The sequence below is a fragment of the Scyliorhinus canicula genome, chromosome 9 (genome assembly GCF_902713615.1).
Source record: "Scyliorhinus canicula chromosome 9, sScyCan1.1, whole genome shotgun sequence".
Lineage (NCBI taxonomy): Eukaryota > Metazoa > Chordata > Chondrichthyes > Carcharhiniformes > Scyliorhinidae > Scyliorhinus > Scyliorhinus canicula.
In genome coordinates, this window is record NC_052154.1 from 133439905 (window position 1) to 133457380 (window position 17476).

Below are 17476 nucleotides of genomic sequence, written 5' to 3' on the forward strand. Positions count from 1 at the left end.
ATGTGGAACATTTCTGGATGCAAACACACACTGGCTTTATTTCAGGATGTAGACTGATGTGGTACACTGTCTTCAGCTTCTCTCGTCCTGTCAACAGCTGTGGAAATTGAGCTCTGATGTTTATAGGCTGATCCTCTCACTTTTCCAATTCCTCTACTCTGTAAATCAGATGTAAGTCATTACAGGCTTTCCTGCTTAAGAGTGAACAACTCGCTTGCAGGTTCACATATAAGGTTTTAGTGTTTTTTTCTCTCTATACCGAAGCTGATCTAGACTTTGAGTTCTATACCTCTTGGCCCATGCAGCTTTATATGGTGTGAGAACTTTGCTCCAACCATGGTTCAGCATCAGAAATAACCCAAACTGTTGCCTCTTTGTCAAATTTAGTATGTCTTAATTCCCCCTATTATGAGATCATCATTCCAGTAATCACTGCTTGGTTGCTGGATCTCCCCAAGGAAAGACACCTCAATATCATTGATATCTACTATTTCATGGATATTGCCACCTCTCAAAGATGTCTCTTTTTGCTCATTCTGTTTAAAGAAATGTTGCCATAGTCCCAGATGACCATAGGCTACATTCCCCTTTGAGAGGGATAGCTGACTGGTGGTGATTTAATCTGAGGATCACCATACCTCAGGCGAGGGACAAGGCTGAGAAGGCGGGGCCTTCATGAATAACCTCAACCAGTACAGGACTTGAACCCAGGCTGCTGGCCTTGCTCTGCATCACAAAGCAGATATCTAGCCAATGGAGCTAAACTGGCCCACAGTTATCCTGTATAGGCTTCTTATGATGACACAAAGCCTACAAGTGACCCTTTTTCTGCAAAACAATGGTATTCAGTCTCTTTGTTGGGACAATTTTTGTGTCTGTGTTTTTTCCCACCACACCATTTGCAATTAGCAGGGGCAAGTTGATGGATGCTGCTCTTGCCTCCCCTGCTCCTTTATAGTCACCTCTCTGCTTTCAAATTTAACACCCTATTCTAAGTCGGTCATTTTTGGGATATGGTTCTCCTTACCACCCCGAATTATCGATCGATTTTGCTTCGTAACCTCAGCTTGATCTGTTCAGTTGAATTGCCTTTGTTGAAGTTAAACAATCTCACGACTGCAAGCGGCCAGACAATGCTTCATCCAAGACTCTGCAGTTCGGTCCCTGATTAGTTAATCTTTTAAGTTGCCATATTTACAGTTTTCTATACAGATCATTGGTAAATGCATTAGTACTTCCTCCTTCTCTTTGGGTCTGCTTGTGAAATTTAGTCCACTCAACAATGGTATTCTTTCACAGATTGAAGGAGGCATCAACTTCATCATACATAGTTTTTTCTTTGTCAGTCCCAGACCTTACTCGGATATTGTCTGCAGTGGTGCCCATCGTATATAACAGCATACTGCCGTGCACATCGTTCGACTTCACCCTGAGGTCCGATGAGATGAGATGCATGGCAAATCTTCATCACCAAGTCAACCACATTTCTGCCTGGTTGAGACGTGTGACCAACTCAAAACCTTCTAGTAATGCCAATTAATTACAAGGTGTAAAAGTCACAAGAGCCTTGTTAATTGTGGAACTTACAGCATTTGAAGAAATTTCATGTCAGTGTTCAGGGCATTGGAATACTTTTAAAAAGCACAAGAAACTGTAGCTGTGCGTAATGAACCTTTCACAGACTTGATCAAGATCATACTGACAAGGCAAACAATAAGGCAATAATCAGATCTATGTTCGGTTCCATTCACAATTTCTCAGACAATGAAGGAGTCTGTGCCTATCTGCAGCAGGAGCTAGACAAGGAGAATCAGTGGTGTAGTGGTCTTGTCACTGGCCTCGTATTCCAGATACCCAGGTTAATGCTCTCGTGACCATTGCCGATTGTTGGTAAAACCCATCTGGTTCATTAACGTCCTTTACGTGCATATCCCGTGAAAGAATATTTTAAAACATCCATGTTTGGACTGATAAGTGGCAAGTAACATTTCAGCTCCACCACTGCAAGCAATGATCATCTCCACCAAGACAGAGGCTGGATTCTCCAGCTGTTTGCTTGCCGCGGGATTCTCTGGTCCTGCCGACAGCCAACCCCCACCTCTGGAATTTCACGGCGGCTTCAATGGGAATTCCCATTGACAACAGCAGGAATGGAGGGCGCGATTCTCCGCACTCACGCCGGTTCGGAGAATAGCGGGCCGTGCCGATTTTCACGGCAACGCCGGTCCGACGCCCTCCCGCTATTCTCCGAACCCCGCACAAACTACACGTCGGCATTCCCGGCAAAGGCCTCGACAGACCCCCCGACACGACCAGAAGCCCGACTTTTTGGCCCCCCCGCTATTCTCCGGCCCGGATGGGCCGAAGTCCCGACGTCATCACGCAATGTTTTCACGCCGGCCAACACACTTGCTTTTCAAGTTCGTCAACCAGTCGTGCTGGCTGACGAGAGCTTCGAGGAGGTAAGCGCACCGCTCAGCGCTCAGCTCAGAGCACTGCTGGAGTCTGGCCACAACGGGGAAGGCATCCCCGAGAACGGGAGGGGGGTCCAGAGCGGGGGGGGGGGGGGGGGGGGTGTGGGAGACTGAGGGGGGGAGTGGGAGACGGAAGGGGGGAGTGTGGGAGACTGAGGGGGGAGTGTGGGAGACGGAGGGGGGTAGTGTGGGAGATGGAGGGGGGAGTGGGAGACTGAGGGGGGAGTGGGAGATGGAGGGGGGTGTGTGGGAGACTGAGGGAGGAGTGTGGGAGACGGAGGGGGGGTGGGAGACTGAGGGGGAAGTGTGGGAGACTGAGGGGGGAAGTGGGAGACGGAGGGGGGGAAGTGGGAGTGGGGGGCGTATGGAGAGAGTGAGCGAGTGACCCGTCCAACCCCGGTTACAAAATGTCTGCCACCATGCCATGGCGTGCCGGTCACGAGGACACGGCCGCTGGTTGCCCTGTGGCTTACGGCCACAGGCCACTGACGCACCGGTGAGGAGGACGTAGTTAACTGCCCGTTGGATGCAGAAAGTGACCAGGGGTTAGGCTGCCCGCGTGTCAGCAGCGCGGGACACACAGGTATCCCGTGGCAGGCGGCTGCCGAGGTGTCGACTAACCTCCGTCTAACATGTCCCGTTTCTCTGCCCCCACCACCCTTCTGTAGGTTAGCACGATGTCTGTGAACAGAACGCCTATGTTCTGCGCAGTGGTTGGGGCCGCTGCACTGCATTTGGAGATGGAGCAGCGTCCACAGCCACAACCCGCAGTGGATGCAGGGCCAGGTGCAGCAGCAGAGGGAAGAGCCGAGGAGTTGCCAGTCGTCAAGCAGCATGGGGGGGGGGGGGAGGAGGAGGAGGAGGAGGAGGAGGAGGAAGAGGAAGAGGAGAGAGTGAGGGTGCAGCCATGGCACCAGAGGCGACGACCAAGGCCGAGGGTGTACCGTGCCCGGATCTCTTTCCTAACAATGATGGACATCACCTGCAGGAGGAGACTCCGGCTGAGTAGGGGGACTGAGATACATATCTGTCACCTCGTGGCGCACCTCGCCCCACGTGGAACTGGGGGGAGGACACGCGATCCCGGTTGCCATCAAGGTGACGGTCGCTCTTAACTTCTATGCGACCGGCTCCTTCCAGTCTCCGAGCGGGGACCTCTCCGGGATCTCCCAGTCATCGGTGCACAGGTGCATCCGGGATGTGACCGACGCCCTCTATGCCATCGCGGACCGCTACATCACCTTTCCCGAGGACCGAGCAAGTCAAGATTCACAAGCTCGTTGATTTGCCAGCATGGCCGAGATACCGAGGGTGCAGGGGGCAATCGATTGTGTTCACGTCCCCATGCGCCCGCCTGCAGGGGGCAGGGAGGTCTTCACAAACAGGAGGGGGTCATACTCCATGAATATCCAGGTGGTATGCGACCCCCACATGACGTTCATGAACGTCTCTGCAAGGTTCCCAGGGAGTGTGCATGACTCCTAAATACTGACGCAGTCGTACATCCCTGCGATGTTTGAGGGACATCCCCCCCCCCCCCCCCCCCCCCCCCGGCTGAGGGGCTGGTTGCTAGGCGACAGGGGTTATCCGCTGAGGTCTTGGCTGATGACGCCTATACGGAGGCCTCAGACCAATGCGGAAACCCGATACGACGAGGCCCATGCAGCAACCAGGGGTGTGGTGGAGCGCTAGCTTGGCCTCCTGAAGATGAGATTCAGGTGCCTGGACCGCTCCGGAGGGACCCTGCAGTACCAGCCCGACAGGGTCGCTCGCATTGTTGTGGTCTGCTGTGCGCTGCACAACATCGCGATGCAGAGGGGAGATGCCCTGCTGCAGGAGGCGGAGGGAGAAGCCAGTGACAGTGGTGCCAGCACAGAGGAGGAGGAGGAGGAGAGGGAGGAGGGGGAGGAGGAGGAGGAGGAGGCTGGTGGAGTGGCAGGCGCAGCACGCAGACATGACCCAGGTGCTGGTGATGCCCAGGAGGCGGCACGACGGACCCGGCGAGGACGGCGGGCACGTGACGCCTTGGTGGCAGCACGGTTCACGCACCGTATGCAATGTCCCCGTTGAACACCAAACCACCACCTGCATCGCCAGTCGTGCAGAGGGTCACCACACAACTGCCACCACCGCAACCCCCCTCCCCCCCTCTCAGTGTACACTGCTCCACTTCGACATCACCCTTACCACTGGTCCAGACGGTATGGCACAACATTGATGGCTGTGTCAGCGGGTGTGATCAGTGCCATGTGGAATGATGACAGCCCGCTCTGCGATGAGCTGTGAGCTCAGAATCGTTAGAGAGAGTCTGACCCATGGCAATAGCTGAACCATCCACCTTGGTGGCCGCTGAGTTCGTCACTGACACTCCATCACGTGCCCGCGTGGGCTAGCTGTGGGAGGGGGGTAGGGGCAGGGACTGCACACCCGGCACCGAGGTTTCACCACCCGTCACCCCCAGCGACACTCGGTCACCATCACGATTCCTGTGGCTGTGGAACAATCACACGGTATTACAAGTAAGGTGGAATAGTGCGTTTAATGTTAACAATAATTTACAGATGCCCTAGCCCCTACAACTAAACTGTGCCCTTCACCCGTGCCAACTTACTCAGTGTCTCTCTTTGTTGCCTTACGGGCCCTACCGCTACGTCTAAGTGATTCCCCAGATGATACAGCAGGAGTGGAGGAGGACTGCTGCGAATCGCCCCCTTTGACTCGTTTCTCCTTCGGCAAGCGTTTCCTGGGGCGACCTGGCCTTGATGGGCCAGGCTGCTCTGCGGGCGTCTCAGGTGACGTTGTGCCACCCTGCTCTGCCTGCTGCCCACCCGATGCACCAGGGATGGGACGGGTGGAGGCCGAGAATTCCGGGACGTCCCGTGATGGAGTTAATGGGACGGGCCCCGAAACCTCCTCCTCCCTCGGGGAGCCCCCGGGCCTCATTTTGGGACAGAGGTGCGAGCGGGGAGATGCCCCGTCGAGCCACCGACACCTGGCGCTGCCAGTCCTGGAGGCCTGCAACGATATCCACCAGGATCTGAAGGTTTGCAGAGACGGAGTCCAGGGAGTTGGACATTCCCGCCAGGGACTGTGCGATCTCAACCTGTGAGTGCACGACGCCATCCAGCACGTGTGTCAGGCAGTTGATGCTCTCCGCGACTGACTGCTGGGACTGTGCCATTGACTGCTGTGACTGTGCCATGGCGTGCTGCGACTGGGCCATGACCTGCTGAGACTCGGCCAAGGCCCACAGTGCGCCGGCAATGTCGTGTTGGCTCTGGCGCATTGCTGCCTGTGAGAGGGCAACCCTGTCCAGGGCCGAGGATGACGCATGCACATTAAGCCCAACGCCTTGCATAACCTGACCCATTGCCTCCACCGCGGATGCCACCCGTGCGGTGTTGGCCTGGGTTGCTGCCATGAGCGGCACCACTCCCTGCTCGTGGACGCGGTTCGACTCCTCTAACAGCTTCTGCAGAGTCTGGAAGACAGCCCTCATCCCGTCATTGTGTCCCTGGGTTTCTTGATGCATCGGCTGTGCGGGTGGGTTGAGAAACTCCAAGAACTCGGAAAACGTCTGGGAGCCAGCTGGATGCTGGGTCTGGCCTGCCCTCCGCCAGTCCGGGCCCTCGGCTGCTCCGACCTCCACCTGCTGTACCTGCTCAGCTGTGATGTGCGCCCAGACTGTGACCAAGGAGCCTCATCACTAAATAGCCCAACCGGGGTGAGTGTCTCTGGGATGGTGGATGGTGTGGGAGATAGCAGTGCCGCAAGCTCGAGGTCGTCTTGGGTGCACGCCTCCTCTATGTCATCGGCCCGCTGAGAGGCCGCAGGGCGTTCGCGGGCCATTTCTCTCTCTTCCTCTCTCGCCGCCCTCTGGGCGTCCTGCTCCACAGATTCGGTTGGGGAGGATGGGACTCCCCGCTGATCGGGCACCCTCTGTCGTGCGGCCCTGGGTGAGGTGGGGGCAGATGCCTGTGTCCGCCTGGAGGCAGACGGCCCTGGTCGTTCGGCATCACGTCCTAGGGAAGAGAATGAAATGGGTTATTTAGAGACGCTCGGCCGGGCGCTGGACGGTCCCAGTGGGCAGGGTGTGAAGGGACAGAGGATGGGGGAGGTGTCCCAGTGGGCAGAGTGTGAAGGGACAGAGGATGGGGGAGGTGTCCCAGTGGGCAGGGTGTGAAGGGATAGAGGATGGGGAGGTGTCCCAGTGGGCAGAGTGTGAAGGGACAGAGGATGGGGGAGGTGTCCCAGTGGGCAGGGTGTGAAGGGATAGAGGATGGGGAGGTGTCCCAGTGGGCAGAGTGTGAAGGGACAGAGGATGGGGGGGGTGGGGGGGGGGGGGGGGGGGGTGTTTGTCATGCAGGGTTGTCTCACTTGTTGCAGCTCCGCCAACCTCGCATTGCGCGATCTCCCGGGTGGCAGATCCCCCAACAAGGTCCAGTGCCCTCTGCTCAAACGTGGTGAGGGGGTGCAGGATGAGCGAACCCCCTCCAGTCTTGTTCCGCTCACGAGTGTTGTGAGCAGTCTTGTACATCCCTACAGTCTCCTCTTGAAGTGGTGTGAACCTTAAAGGGCAAAGCCCTAACCTTGAGGGGCTAGGCCCGCGCCGGAGTCGTTGGCGCGCGGCCGGCCATCGGGAAGGGCCTTTGGTGCCACGCTCGCCGGGGCCGAAGGGACTTCGCCGGCCGGCGGAAGTCCGCGCATGCGCTGGAGCGTCAGCGGCTGCTGACGTCATCCCTGCGCATGCGCAGGGGAGGGGGTCACTTCCGCGTCTGCCATCGTGAAGACTATGGCGAACGCGGAACGAAAAGAGTGCCCCCACGGCACAAATCCGTCCGCCGATTGGTGGGCCCCGATCTCGGGCCAGGCCACCGTGGGGGCACCCCCGGGATCAGATCGCCCCGCGCCCCCCCCCCCCTCCCCCAGGACCCCGGAGCCCGTCCGCACCGCCTGGTCCCGCCGGTAAGGTAGGTGGTTTGATTCCCGCCGGCGGGACCGGCATGACAGCAGCGGGACTTCGGCCCATCGCGGGCCGTAGAATCGCCGGGGGGGGGGGGGGGGGGGGGGGGGGCCAACAGGCACGGCGTGATTCCCGCCCCCGCTGAATCTCTGGTGCCGGAGACTTCGGGAGACGGTGGTGGCGGGATTCACGCCGGCCCCCGGCGATTCTCCGACCCGGCGGGATCCCGCCCATGTTTCAAATTTACCATGGTGACAGTGCACAAAGTGGAAACAATTTAGCCCAATACTTTTGAAAGCAGGCAACCATGTGTTAACTCTAATCATGTTCTGACTTCAACTCCTCTTGAGACAGATCTTTATACACCCCAACTCTATATAGTGTTCATGTGGCCATGACACCATTCACCTCAGCAAATCAGTGACACTATAGACCAGTTAACCCATATTTGGACATGCTGCCATTTTGCTCTTCCCTGACTTTTTGCTAGCTAACACATTTAAAACAAACTTCAATGAGATAATATAGGATTAAACTTATCATCAACCTTTTCCTCGCCTTTCGGTTCTCTTGTGTAAATGCTTGCCCTTCCTCTGACCTCTGGGTTATCTTTCTCTGACTATTGTTCTATGGTGTTAATTGTGTGTCCTTTCTTTGGAAGCATGTTACCGATTTCAAATAATCATGGGGACTTGCCCTATAAGAGGTCATATCATTATGATGAGAGGTGCAGTTGCCTGGTTATAGGAACAATCATGATTCTTTTTAAATAAGTATCCTTGAAAATTAACAAATGTCCTTGTCAATAAGAGAATGGTTTTGTGCAGAAGATACATGAATGTTTGGAGCAGTTGCTGTGATATCCAAGTGGCGAGAGAGAAAGTGCTGGGAGTCAATAGCAGTGAGTTAATGCCACTGTTACCTTGGCAGGTGTTACAACAGCCCTACTGCCAACAAGCCATCTGAGAAAATTAATGTCTCACTGTCTGGGCTCACACATGAACAATCACTGCTTGGAAAAGGTATCACCTGTGGAATCATGTCCCAACTTACAGAAATCTGGGGACAGAAAAACTATTGTCAGAAAAGGCAGTCACACTTGACACCTGGCAGGGATGCATGAGGATCTCTGAAGTGCTAAGTCTTGGAAACTGTAATTTTGCAGGAACAGATTTGAGCCGTTGAAAGAAACATTTTATTCTGGTTTGCCGTGTTACCAAGCCTCTTAATTACCCATCTTATTTCAGGGTTGATGCAGGATAACGACAGTTTGAATGGCTCCTACTTGGATCCCAACTACCAGTGCATAAAATGGCAGCCACACCAGCAGAACAAATGGACCACTCTCTGTGATGTCAACTGCAAAGACCTGTAAGTAAAAGCCAGCGTGAGATTCTCCACTGTTTTTTTTTTAAAATAATTTTTATTGAGAAATTTTGATTTTATACAACATTGACGCACCTTAGTAAAATACCGAAAATAACAATAATATTAACAATCATATACATTCGCCCCATCCCCATGAACAACCCAGCATTTTAACAACAACGCAAATTAACACACTATAAAGTTACAGAATAAACACTACAATAATGCACCACCCCCCCCCCCCCCCCCCCGGTTGCTGCTGCTATTGACCCAGTTACCTATCTCTGAGCCAGGAAGTCCAGAAAAGGCTGCCATCGTTTATAGAACCCTTGTATTGATCCTCTCAGGGCAAATTTGACCTTTTCCAATTTTATAAATCCCGCCATGTCACTGATCCAGGTCTCCATGCTTGGGGGCCTTGCATCCTTCCACTGTAGCAGGATCCTTCGACGGGCTACTAGGGACGCAAAGGCCAGGACACCGGCCTCTTTCGCCTCCTGCACTCCCGGCTCTACCGCAACTCCAAAAATCGCGAGTCCCCACCCTGGTTTGACCCTGGGAGATTCTCCACTGTTAACTCCATTGCAGCTATTCACACAGTGGGTGTCATCCAGAATTATGGTGAAACCTTCTGCTCTCGACCTCCATTTTAGATTCCATTGTCACGATATTGTTGCACATTAGGGATTTAGAGGAAGCTTTCAGCCAAGTTCCAAGTGAATATTGCCAAGCAGCCTCATGGTCGTCACTGAGGGAGCTGATGCACCAACACACACTATAATCCCGTAAAGTGAAAAATTGTCAACTTTCTATCAAATCTAAATTTGGACAGAAAATAAAGAATGACAGTTAGATACTGAGGCTGGGATTTTCTCGTGCCGCTGAGACTGAATGGATTTTGTGCTGGAACACCAAAATTTACGTTCTCGCTCGCAAAAGGTCCCGCTACAGATGAGACCAGAGAATCCCAGCCTAACCTTTCACCTCTGGGACCGGGGTTCAAACTCAGCCCAAAATTATGAAATTAAAGTCTTCAATCACCACTGACTGTCGCAGGGTAAAGTGAAAAGAAATTGGGCAGTCTTAATCCTTATCCTTCTGGCACTAAACACCATCTACTCCTAACTCAGCAATAATTCACACCAGATTGGTATCCATATGAGAGATGCCGCAAACTAGCAACTTTTCACATCGGCACACAGTTTGGCTAACCTAAGAATATCTGAGGATTCAGTGCCTGAATCCTCAAATGAACATGAGGCTGACATCGAGCAGAAAATGAAGCATTTCATTCCCAAGTATGCTTTTGGGCAAAAAAAAAGAAAAATGAGCAAAATGTAAAGCAGTCTCGGATTATGTCAGGAAGTTCTCAGAAACCTGGAGACAACAATGTCTGTGAATGATGGATGGAAAGACACAGGCAACCAGCAATCAGCAGAGCCGAAGGAAATGCTCCTCCCTACAACTCCTTAAATTCCTGAAGGTTTGTTACAATAAATGTGAGGGAGGTGGCAGATCCAATTTGTGTTGATTGTCCAATGTTTCTGTCTGAACAATTGGGAAAAGATACCAAGTAATGCAGTTTCGGCAGTACTTGTTGCTAGCAACTGGTAATATTAATCATAATGATTAGTGTGTCCAGCTATATTAAGTAAGCAAGTAAAGTCGCAATAGTCCCAGATGACCAGAGGCTGCTTTCCCCTTTGAGGGAGAGAGCTAACTGGTGGTGATTTAACCTGAGGATCACCACACCTCAGGCGAGGGGCAAGGTTGAGACACACCTTCATGGATAACGTCAGCCAATACAGGAATGGAACCCATTTTGCTGGTCTTGCTCTGCATCACAAACCAGCTGCAAAGTCAACTGAGCTAAACTGACCCCCTGCTATGTCAAAATGTTTGATAAAAGCTCTTTCTGGTGTTTGAAGATTGTATAGTGCAGTGTTTTTCAAACTTTTTTGCCCGGGACCCATTTTTACCAACCAGCCATCCTTCGGGACTCACCCTGGCCAACCTTCGTGACCCACGCCAGCCAACATTCGTGACCCACCATTTTCTCTTACCTTTAATGCGAGTGGTGAGCCTGGGGGAGCATACCTGGCAAAGGGGGGAGGAAGACATGTTTCCATAGCAACTGATGTCACTATACCAGGCATTTTCAAAGTGGGGGTCGCGACCTGCAGGTGGGTCACGGGCGGCTGTCGAGTAGCGAAGAATGAGAAATTGCCTCATTGAAACAGGCATTATTCTCTCAGGACTCCACAGTGCAGGTACAGAATGTAAGTTTTCCTCCGATGGGTGGCTAACAGCCTGAGGATGTACTCTGCAAATTACAATGCGACGATTTTAAACATAGATGTGGAGGAATTACTTAACTCAAAGTATTGTGAATTTTTTCAATCTCTAAAATTCACTATCAAAGCGAGTTCTGCAGGTTCAGCCATTCAGTGTATTCAAGACAGGTACAGGAAGGCTGAAGTGAATTTTTTAAAACTCGCTGACGTCAGGAGGAGGTGGTGTTTCTCTCTGGGCTCCAGGCATGCGCATGCACAGCGTGCCCGCATTTTTAAAGCCGCTCGCAGCGGCATTTTTAAAAGCCAGTTGTCGTGGCCATTGCGCTTGAATTCCCGCAATCGGGAACGCCACAATGGATAGCTCTGCGACCCTCCCGACAGCCGCCCGTGACCCACCTGCAGGTCGCGACCCCCACTTTGAAAATGCCTGGTATAGTGACATCAGTTGCTATGGAAACATGTCATTATGTCACTTGTAGATGCCATCAAATCGGAAAAAGAGGTTTTGCAAAGCTTTCCATATTTTTCATTTCTTCCAGAAGAAATAAAAATCCTAAACATGTTTCCAAAGATAATGGGGTGGATTCCCCCTTGCCGGACGCCAGTATCGGGATTCCCAATCAGGCAGAGAATGGAGGCTTGCCCATAGAATGAGATAGGCGCCGAGTGCCAAACCTGTTGTATGCTCCAATCCCCAGCCACCAGAGGAAGAGTGTTGCACGCCCCGTGTCGGCGGGAACATGTAAAACAATGTTAAGCATGCATATGCATGCAATTAATGGGGTTGAAGCCCGAGTTTCCTCCCCCCTTTGCCCCGCGTGATACTCTGACACCCTGAACGGGAAATCCACCGGGGAGGGGCTTTGGTGCGAGGTTGGCGAAGCGCAGTCCTGTTGTGCTGAGCGTGAGGGTGGTTAAGAGGGCCAGGGCACTGATGAAGTTACCCTCTACAGATGCCAAGCTGCGGAGAGGGGTCCCCCAAAGGCCCTGGGGGTTTGACCCCAGCTCCCCAATCAGACCGCATCAGTCAGACCCCCATCAGTCACCCCTGTCTGAAGAGCAGCCCAGACAGTACAGTGAAAAATTACTGCATTTGCATTTAACTTTTCGTAACATCTGCTGCCTCTGATAAAAGTATTTAAAGCAGCAGCTATCCCAAGTGTCAGAGGGTTCCTCAGAAGTCCAGAACACTTGAAAGGGCTTCAAATCCCCAGACAGCCTTTGAAGTGCAAATCTTCCATTCAATTTCACACAGCAATACATTTCACTAGCCACTGATTGACAGTTCTGTTGGTCCAGACAAGGGTGCTTGATGGATTGTTTATTTATCTTTCCTTTGACACTTGAATGCATCTCCATTCCCCAGTTAGCTTTGATGCTAACTTCAATGTTTAAAAATACCCTTGCAATGATTGACAGCTGCTCACCACTCAAAAGCAGCTAAGTGGTTTCACTTCCTCTTTTTGCAGCAGAAAAACTGAGCTCTTTTTGATGTGTGAGGAGCTGCCAATCATAGTAAGAGTATTAGCATCAAAGCAGAGTACTTGAAATGCAGTCAAGCCTGAAGAGAAAGATCAATAAACAATTTGCCAAACAGCTGTGCCTGACCCATAAAACTGTCAATAACTGGCTGGCCAAAGGTTTTTCTCAGTGAAACTTACCCGAGGTCACGGTTTACCTCAACCATGTCCCAATCACGGGCTCCTCCGACCAGGAATAATTACGGAGCTTGGCCAAGGTTTTGCGATGATTCCAGAAAGCCTGCGTCCACCTCTGGTGGGAGAAATGCGTTTTAGCATGGCCGCGTTCACATACCTCAGTTACCGAGTGGACCGCCATCGAGGACAAGGTGATGGCTATCAGTCAGGCCCCCGTACCAGGTAGGCCAACAGAATTCCGCTCTTTCCTGGGTTTGGTCAATTACCATGGGACGTTAATCCTGAACTTGGCCAGCCTGTCGGCCCCCCTCCCACCACTGTTGAAAAAGGCCTAACTGTGGGAATGGAGCCAGCTCCACCAGATGGCTTTTTCGGAAGTGCAACCCCAGCTTTTGACCCACTTTGACTCCTCCAAGCCATTCATCTTAACCTACTACGCACCGCATGTCCGATGGATCAGAGTGTCCCATCGCTTTTGCATTCAGGACCCTCGTAGACAGCAAACAAAACTATGCCCAGATTGAAAAGGAAGGTCTGGCCATAATTTTCGGTGTGATGAACAAATTCCACCAATATGTCTACTGACATCCCTTTACAGTTCTGACATACCATCCTTTTCTGGGATTATTCCAGGAGGATCGGGCAATTCTCCCCATTGTGTCCGTTCGAATCAGCATTGGGCCTTTTTGCTGGGCACATATGAATATACGTTGAAGCTTCGGGCCGGGTCGAAGATTCCCCATGCAGACGTATTGAGCCGCCTTCCCCTAATCACCTTCCCGCCGACGCCAGCGCCAGCAGACGAGATCATCGCTGCCCTCCATTTTATGGATTCTTTACCAGTCACGGCATCATGCATTTACAGTTGGACCCAGACAGACCTGCTACTGTCCTGCGTCTGTCCATTATCCAGTATGGTGCCCAGCACCGGTGTGAGGACCATTTGTTTCTCCGTGACCTCCACAGAATATGAATTTCTCCAGTAACGGGGTGGTGATTCCTCTTTAACGAGGGGAGCTCTCATAGTATAAAAACCCTGACCTGGGTGCAGGTCGGGGAGGAAGACACTCCGGGGGAAGGAAATTTGTGTGTTGTAAATAAAAGAGTATCGTTTGCATCCTACTTGCCATTTCATGCTTATTCTCTCGGCGTGGATACTACACTCCCCTTCTTAAATTTCACTCCACATCTTGCACCATCCCACCCCTTTTTCTTTTTTTTTTTGCATATCTTGTGCATTCCTCATCCTAAACCTCTTATAGATCAGCATAGTGATGACTGATAGCTTGCTGATTTTGTTGACATTGTTGCTCGGAGTTTCCACACAGCTGCACCTTGTTGCTGTCATGCCCGATTATTAATGTGCATTACACATGGGACATGGAGCTGGCAGTATGTGGTTTAAATCCCATCACCCACTCCTCTACAAACACTCAGCGAGCGATGAAGTTTGACAAAGTCCTGATGGAGAAAAAAATGCTTAAGCAGAATTCACAGCTTTCTGTGTTGTGGATGCACTGTGCTGATTTCCATGATCCTACCAGCCAACTGCACAGAGGTACAGGGGCCAAGAGAATACTTGGCAGATGCATCACTTGCCTCTGTTTTATCACTTGTGCTGTTCACATGCAAGAAGTAACATTAAGCTGCTCGTGGGCCGGACAGTACAAGACAGGGGTGAACTGAATTGTTTTCTTATACCTGTTGTGTATTGTACTTGTGTAGGAGTTGACCCAAGCTGCTGCAGGACCTGAGTAACTCCTACACAAACTTAGTGACATCTGATAAATTAACTGCACAAGATAGTCGAATCTAGATTGGGACAAGAAGGATTTGAATGAGTATCTCAGCTATGGGCTGAAAGCTGCAATTGGCTTTTAAACAGGTTAAAAAGGAAAGAGCAACAGGGAGAAAAGGAGGAATGAACAAAAGCACACTCTTGAGAGTTTTTCTGTGGATTGATTATAAAAGTTCAGCATGACAAACGGCTGCATGTGAACTCCATCGGAGCCGCATGTGGCCTGTGTGAGGGACTGTTTGAGTGCCTCGCTGTAATTTTCATTTTGGGTTGGCAGTCTGCTCTATCTGCTGCTGATTGACAGAGAACACATGCTCGGTGCTGTCTGTACAGTCGACGTGTGTTTAAATGTGAGCTTAAACATTCCCATTGGAGTTGAGATTTCTTGGTTGGTCTGTGGAATATTGGGGTTGGTTTCCTAGCAACTGGCTGTGAACTTGCTGCAGGAACATTCCTGGCATTTTTGAGGGTGCAGTGCCACTCTCGACAAAGCTGTCAAAAATTCCTTCATCATTAATGGACTGGTCTTCCAGAGATCCATTTAATCTCCGTTTGCTTTTGCAAAGTTTACTAATTTAGCCCTCCCGCCCCCTTTGACCGTGGCTGAGGCCTCCCGAAACGTACTTTTGAGAGATTATATATATAAATATTTGAATCCCCTATGATTGTCAATTTCCCAGCCTATAGTTCAATCCCATATAGTGATGTTCCCTGTGTAGTTAATGCTTCTCTGTGGCTTATATTTAGTATGAACCTAGGAATGAGTTAATACACTAATTTGCCTGGCCAGTAATAGAACCGATTGTTCAGTCAGACTGCATGTAAATGATGGGCTGTGTGTTCTCTTCAGAGGATTTATCTCACTGTGTCATGCTCCAATATGAGTCACTCATTGTTGGGTCCGATAGCTACAATATGGTACCTCTTTATTTTGTAGGTGGTGAATATTGTAAATATATATTTTGGAAAAATGGCTATGTGAAAGAAAAAGCTGATGTTGCACTATTTTGCTTAAATGCATTAAGATGTTCTAGTACAGAGTGCTATAAAAGAGTACTATAAAATTGCACAGGGTAATATAAATGGCACCATGGTATTAGTATCACAGCTATTTATTGTGAAACCACACTAAGGCAATCTCAAAGTCTACAATTTTTTTGACCCATATATCATTAATTGCCACGACAAACCACTTTTGATCTCCACATGTTTTTTTGATCACATAGTAAAACTGGATATCTTTAGAATAGTGACAATATAGTCTGAGAATTGTCGATCCACCAAATTGCTCTCACCACAGTATCCTCATGTTCCACAAGAAAATGGATATTAGATTTTGACCAGCTATTGACTTTAGTCCAGAGATTATCATTCTGCTTCACAAAGGTCATGGAGCCTATTTCATTTTAAAGTTAGCATTCACCTCTAAAGAAAATCTAATAGTCTCTCCTGGGTGAAACACTGAACTTCGCTTGCGTATGAATGTGAAGATTATTTAACTGAGAAATCCAAATGAAGGGTCAAGGCTCATAGCACACGATACCACAAAACCAAAATGAGTGCATCTTTGGAACTGAGTGCACACTTGGAACTGAGTGCACACTTGGAACTGAGTGCACACTTGGAACTGAGTGCACACTTGGAACTGAGTGCACACTTGGAACTGAGTGCACACTTGGGAATTTGGTAACCTGGGGAGGTCGGGGAGATGGCAAAGGAAATGTTCCTTTCCCCTTTTGCTTTCTTTTACCTTTTTCACCTCGAAGGAAATAGTTTTTATTCTACTACAGGGAAAGGAACCAGCTGTTGGTGAGCATCTGGTAAGTGGTTAAGGCCTCTATCAGTCCAGAGGTTTAAAATATAATACAAACTGGTGGTAAAGTTAATAAGATAAATAAAAACATGAATGACTTAAAATAATTAATGAAAACACATAAAGGATGACAGGACAGATGATGTGTCAAGGCTGCAGAATGAGTGAGCTCTTAGTTGCCAATGTAATCCAGGGTAAACACATCTGCAGTAAGTATAAGAGAGCTTTGGCTCAGAGTCATTGAGCTGGAGGCTGAGCTGGAGACATTACCTCACATCCAGAGGGGAAAGTTACCTGGATACTTTGAACCAAGAGGCAGTCACATCATTTAGGATAGGTTCTTCTGATTTGGTGAGTGATCAGGGACAGGTGTGTGTGACTGAGAGTGAGGCAGGTAAGGAACCCAAGGGCTGAAGACCAGCAGCCTTAGCCGTTACAACTACCCAATAGGTTTGAGGTTCTCTCAGCCTGTTTGGATGAGAGTGGGGGCTGCATGTTGGATGAGAAACTGACCATGGCACCATGGCACAAGAAGCCATTCAAGTGGGGAGAGCAAAAAGGAAAGGACAGTAAGTGACAGTATAGTGAGAGGATTGACACTGTTCTGAACAGCAAAGAGCCAAAGTCCAGATGGCTGTGTTGACTGCCCAGTGCCCAAGTTTGGACATCTGCTCAGAGCTTGAGAGGAACTTGGAGGGGGAAGATTCAGTTGTTGAGGTGCACATAGGTATCAACGGCATAGGCAAGAGGTTCTGCATAGAGAGTATAAGGGACTAGGCACTGAATTAAAAAGCAGAACCTCAACGGTAATAGTCTCTGCAAATTGGCATAAAGTACATAACATTAAAGAGGTAAATATTTAGCTCAAAGACTGATTTGTGAAGAGTGGATTCCGCATGGGGCACTGGGAAAGTGGTGGCTGTACTGTTAGGATGGTCTACACCTCAATCATGCTGGGATCAGTGTTCTAGTGAGCCGCATAACTGGGGAAGTAGAGAATATTTTAAACTAAATAATGGGGGCAAGGGATCAAATTTGGGAAGATGTGGTAAATCAAGAAAAAAGTAAAACGAGAAAGGTATAAATATGGGAAATGATAAACAAACTG

The 17476-nt window shown here is 50.2% G+C and overlaps 1 protein-coding gene across 8 annotated transcripts in view; it reads left to right on the plus strand.

The window, feature by feature from the left end:
- Positions 1 to 17476, plus strand: part of myrf (myelin regulatory factor) — a 380450-nt gene that overhangs the window by 271789 nt on the left and 91185 nt on the right. For all 8 annotated transcript variants that reach the window (XM_038807647.1, XM_038807649.1, XM_038807654.1 and 5 more), the window contains one exon: positions 8685 to 8808. In XM_038807647.1, the coding sequence (XP_038663575.1) occupies positions 8685 to 8808 (124 nt within the window). The remainder of the gene's footprint in view (positions 1 to 8684; positions 8809 to 17476) is intronic.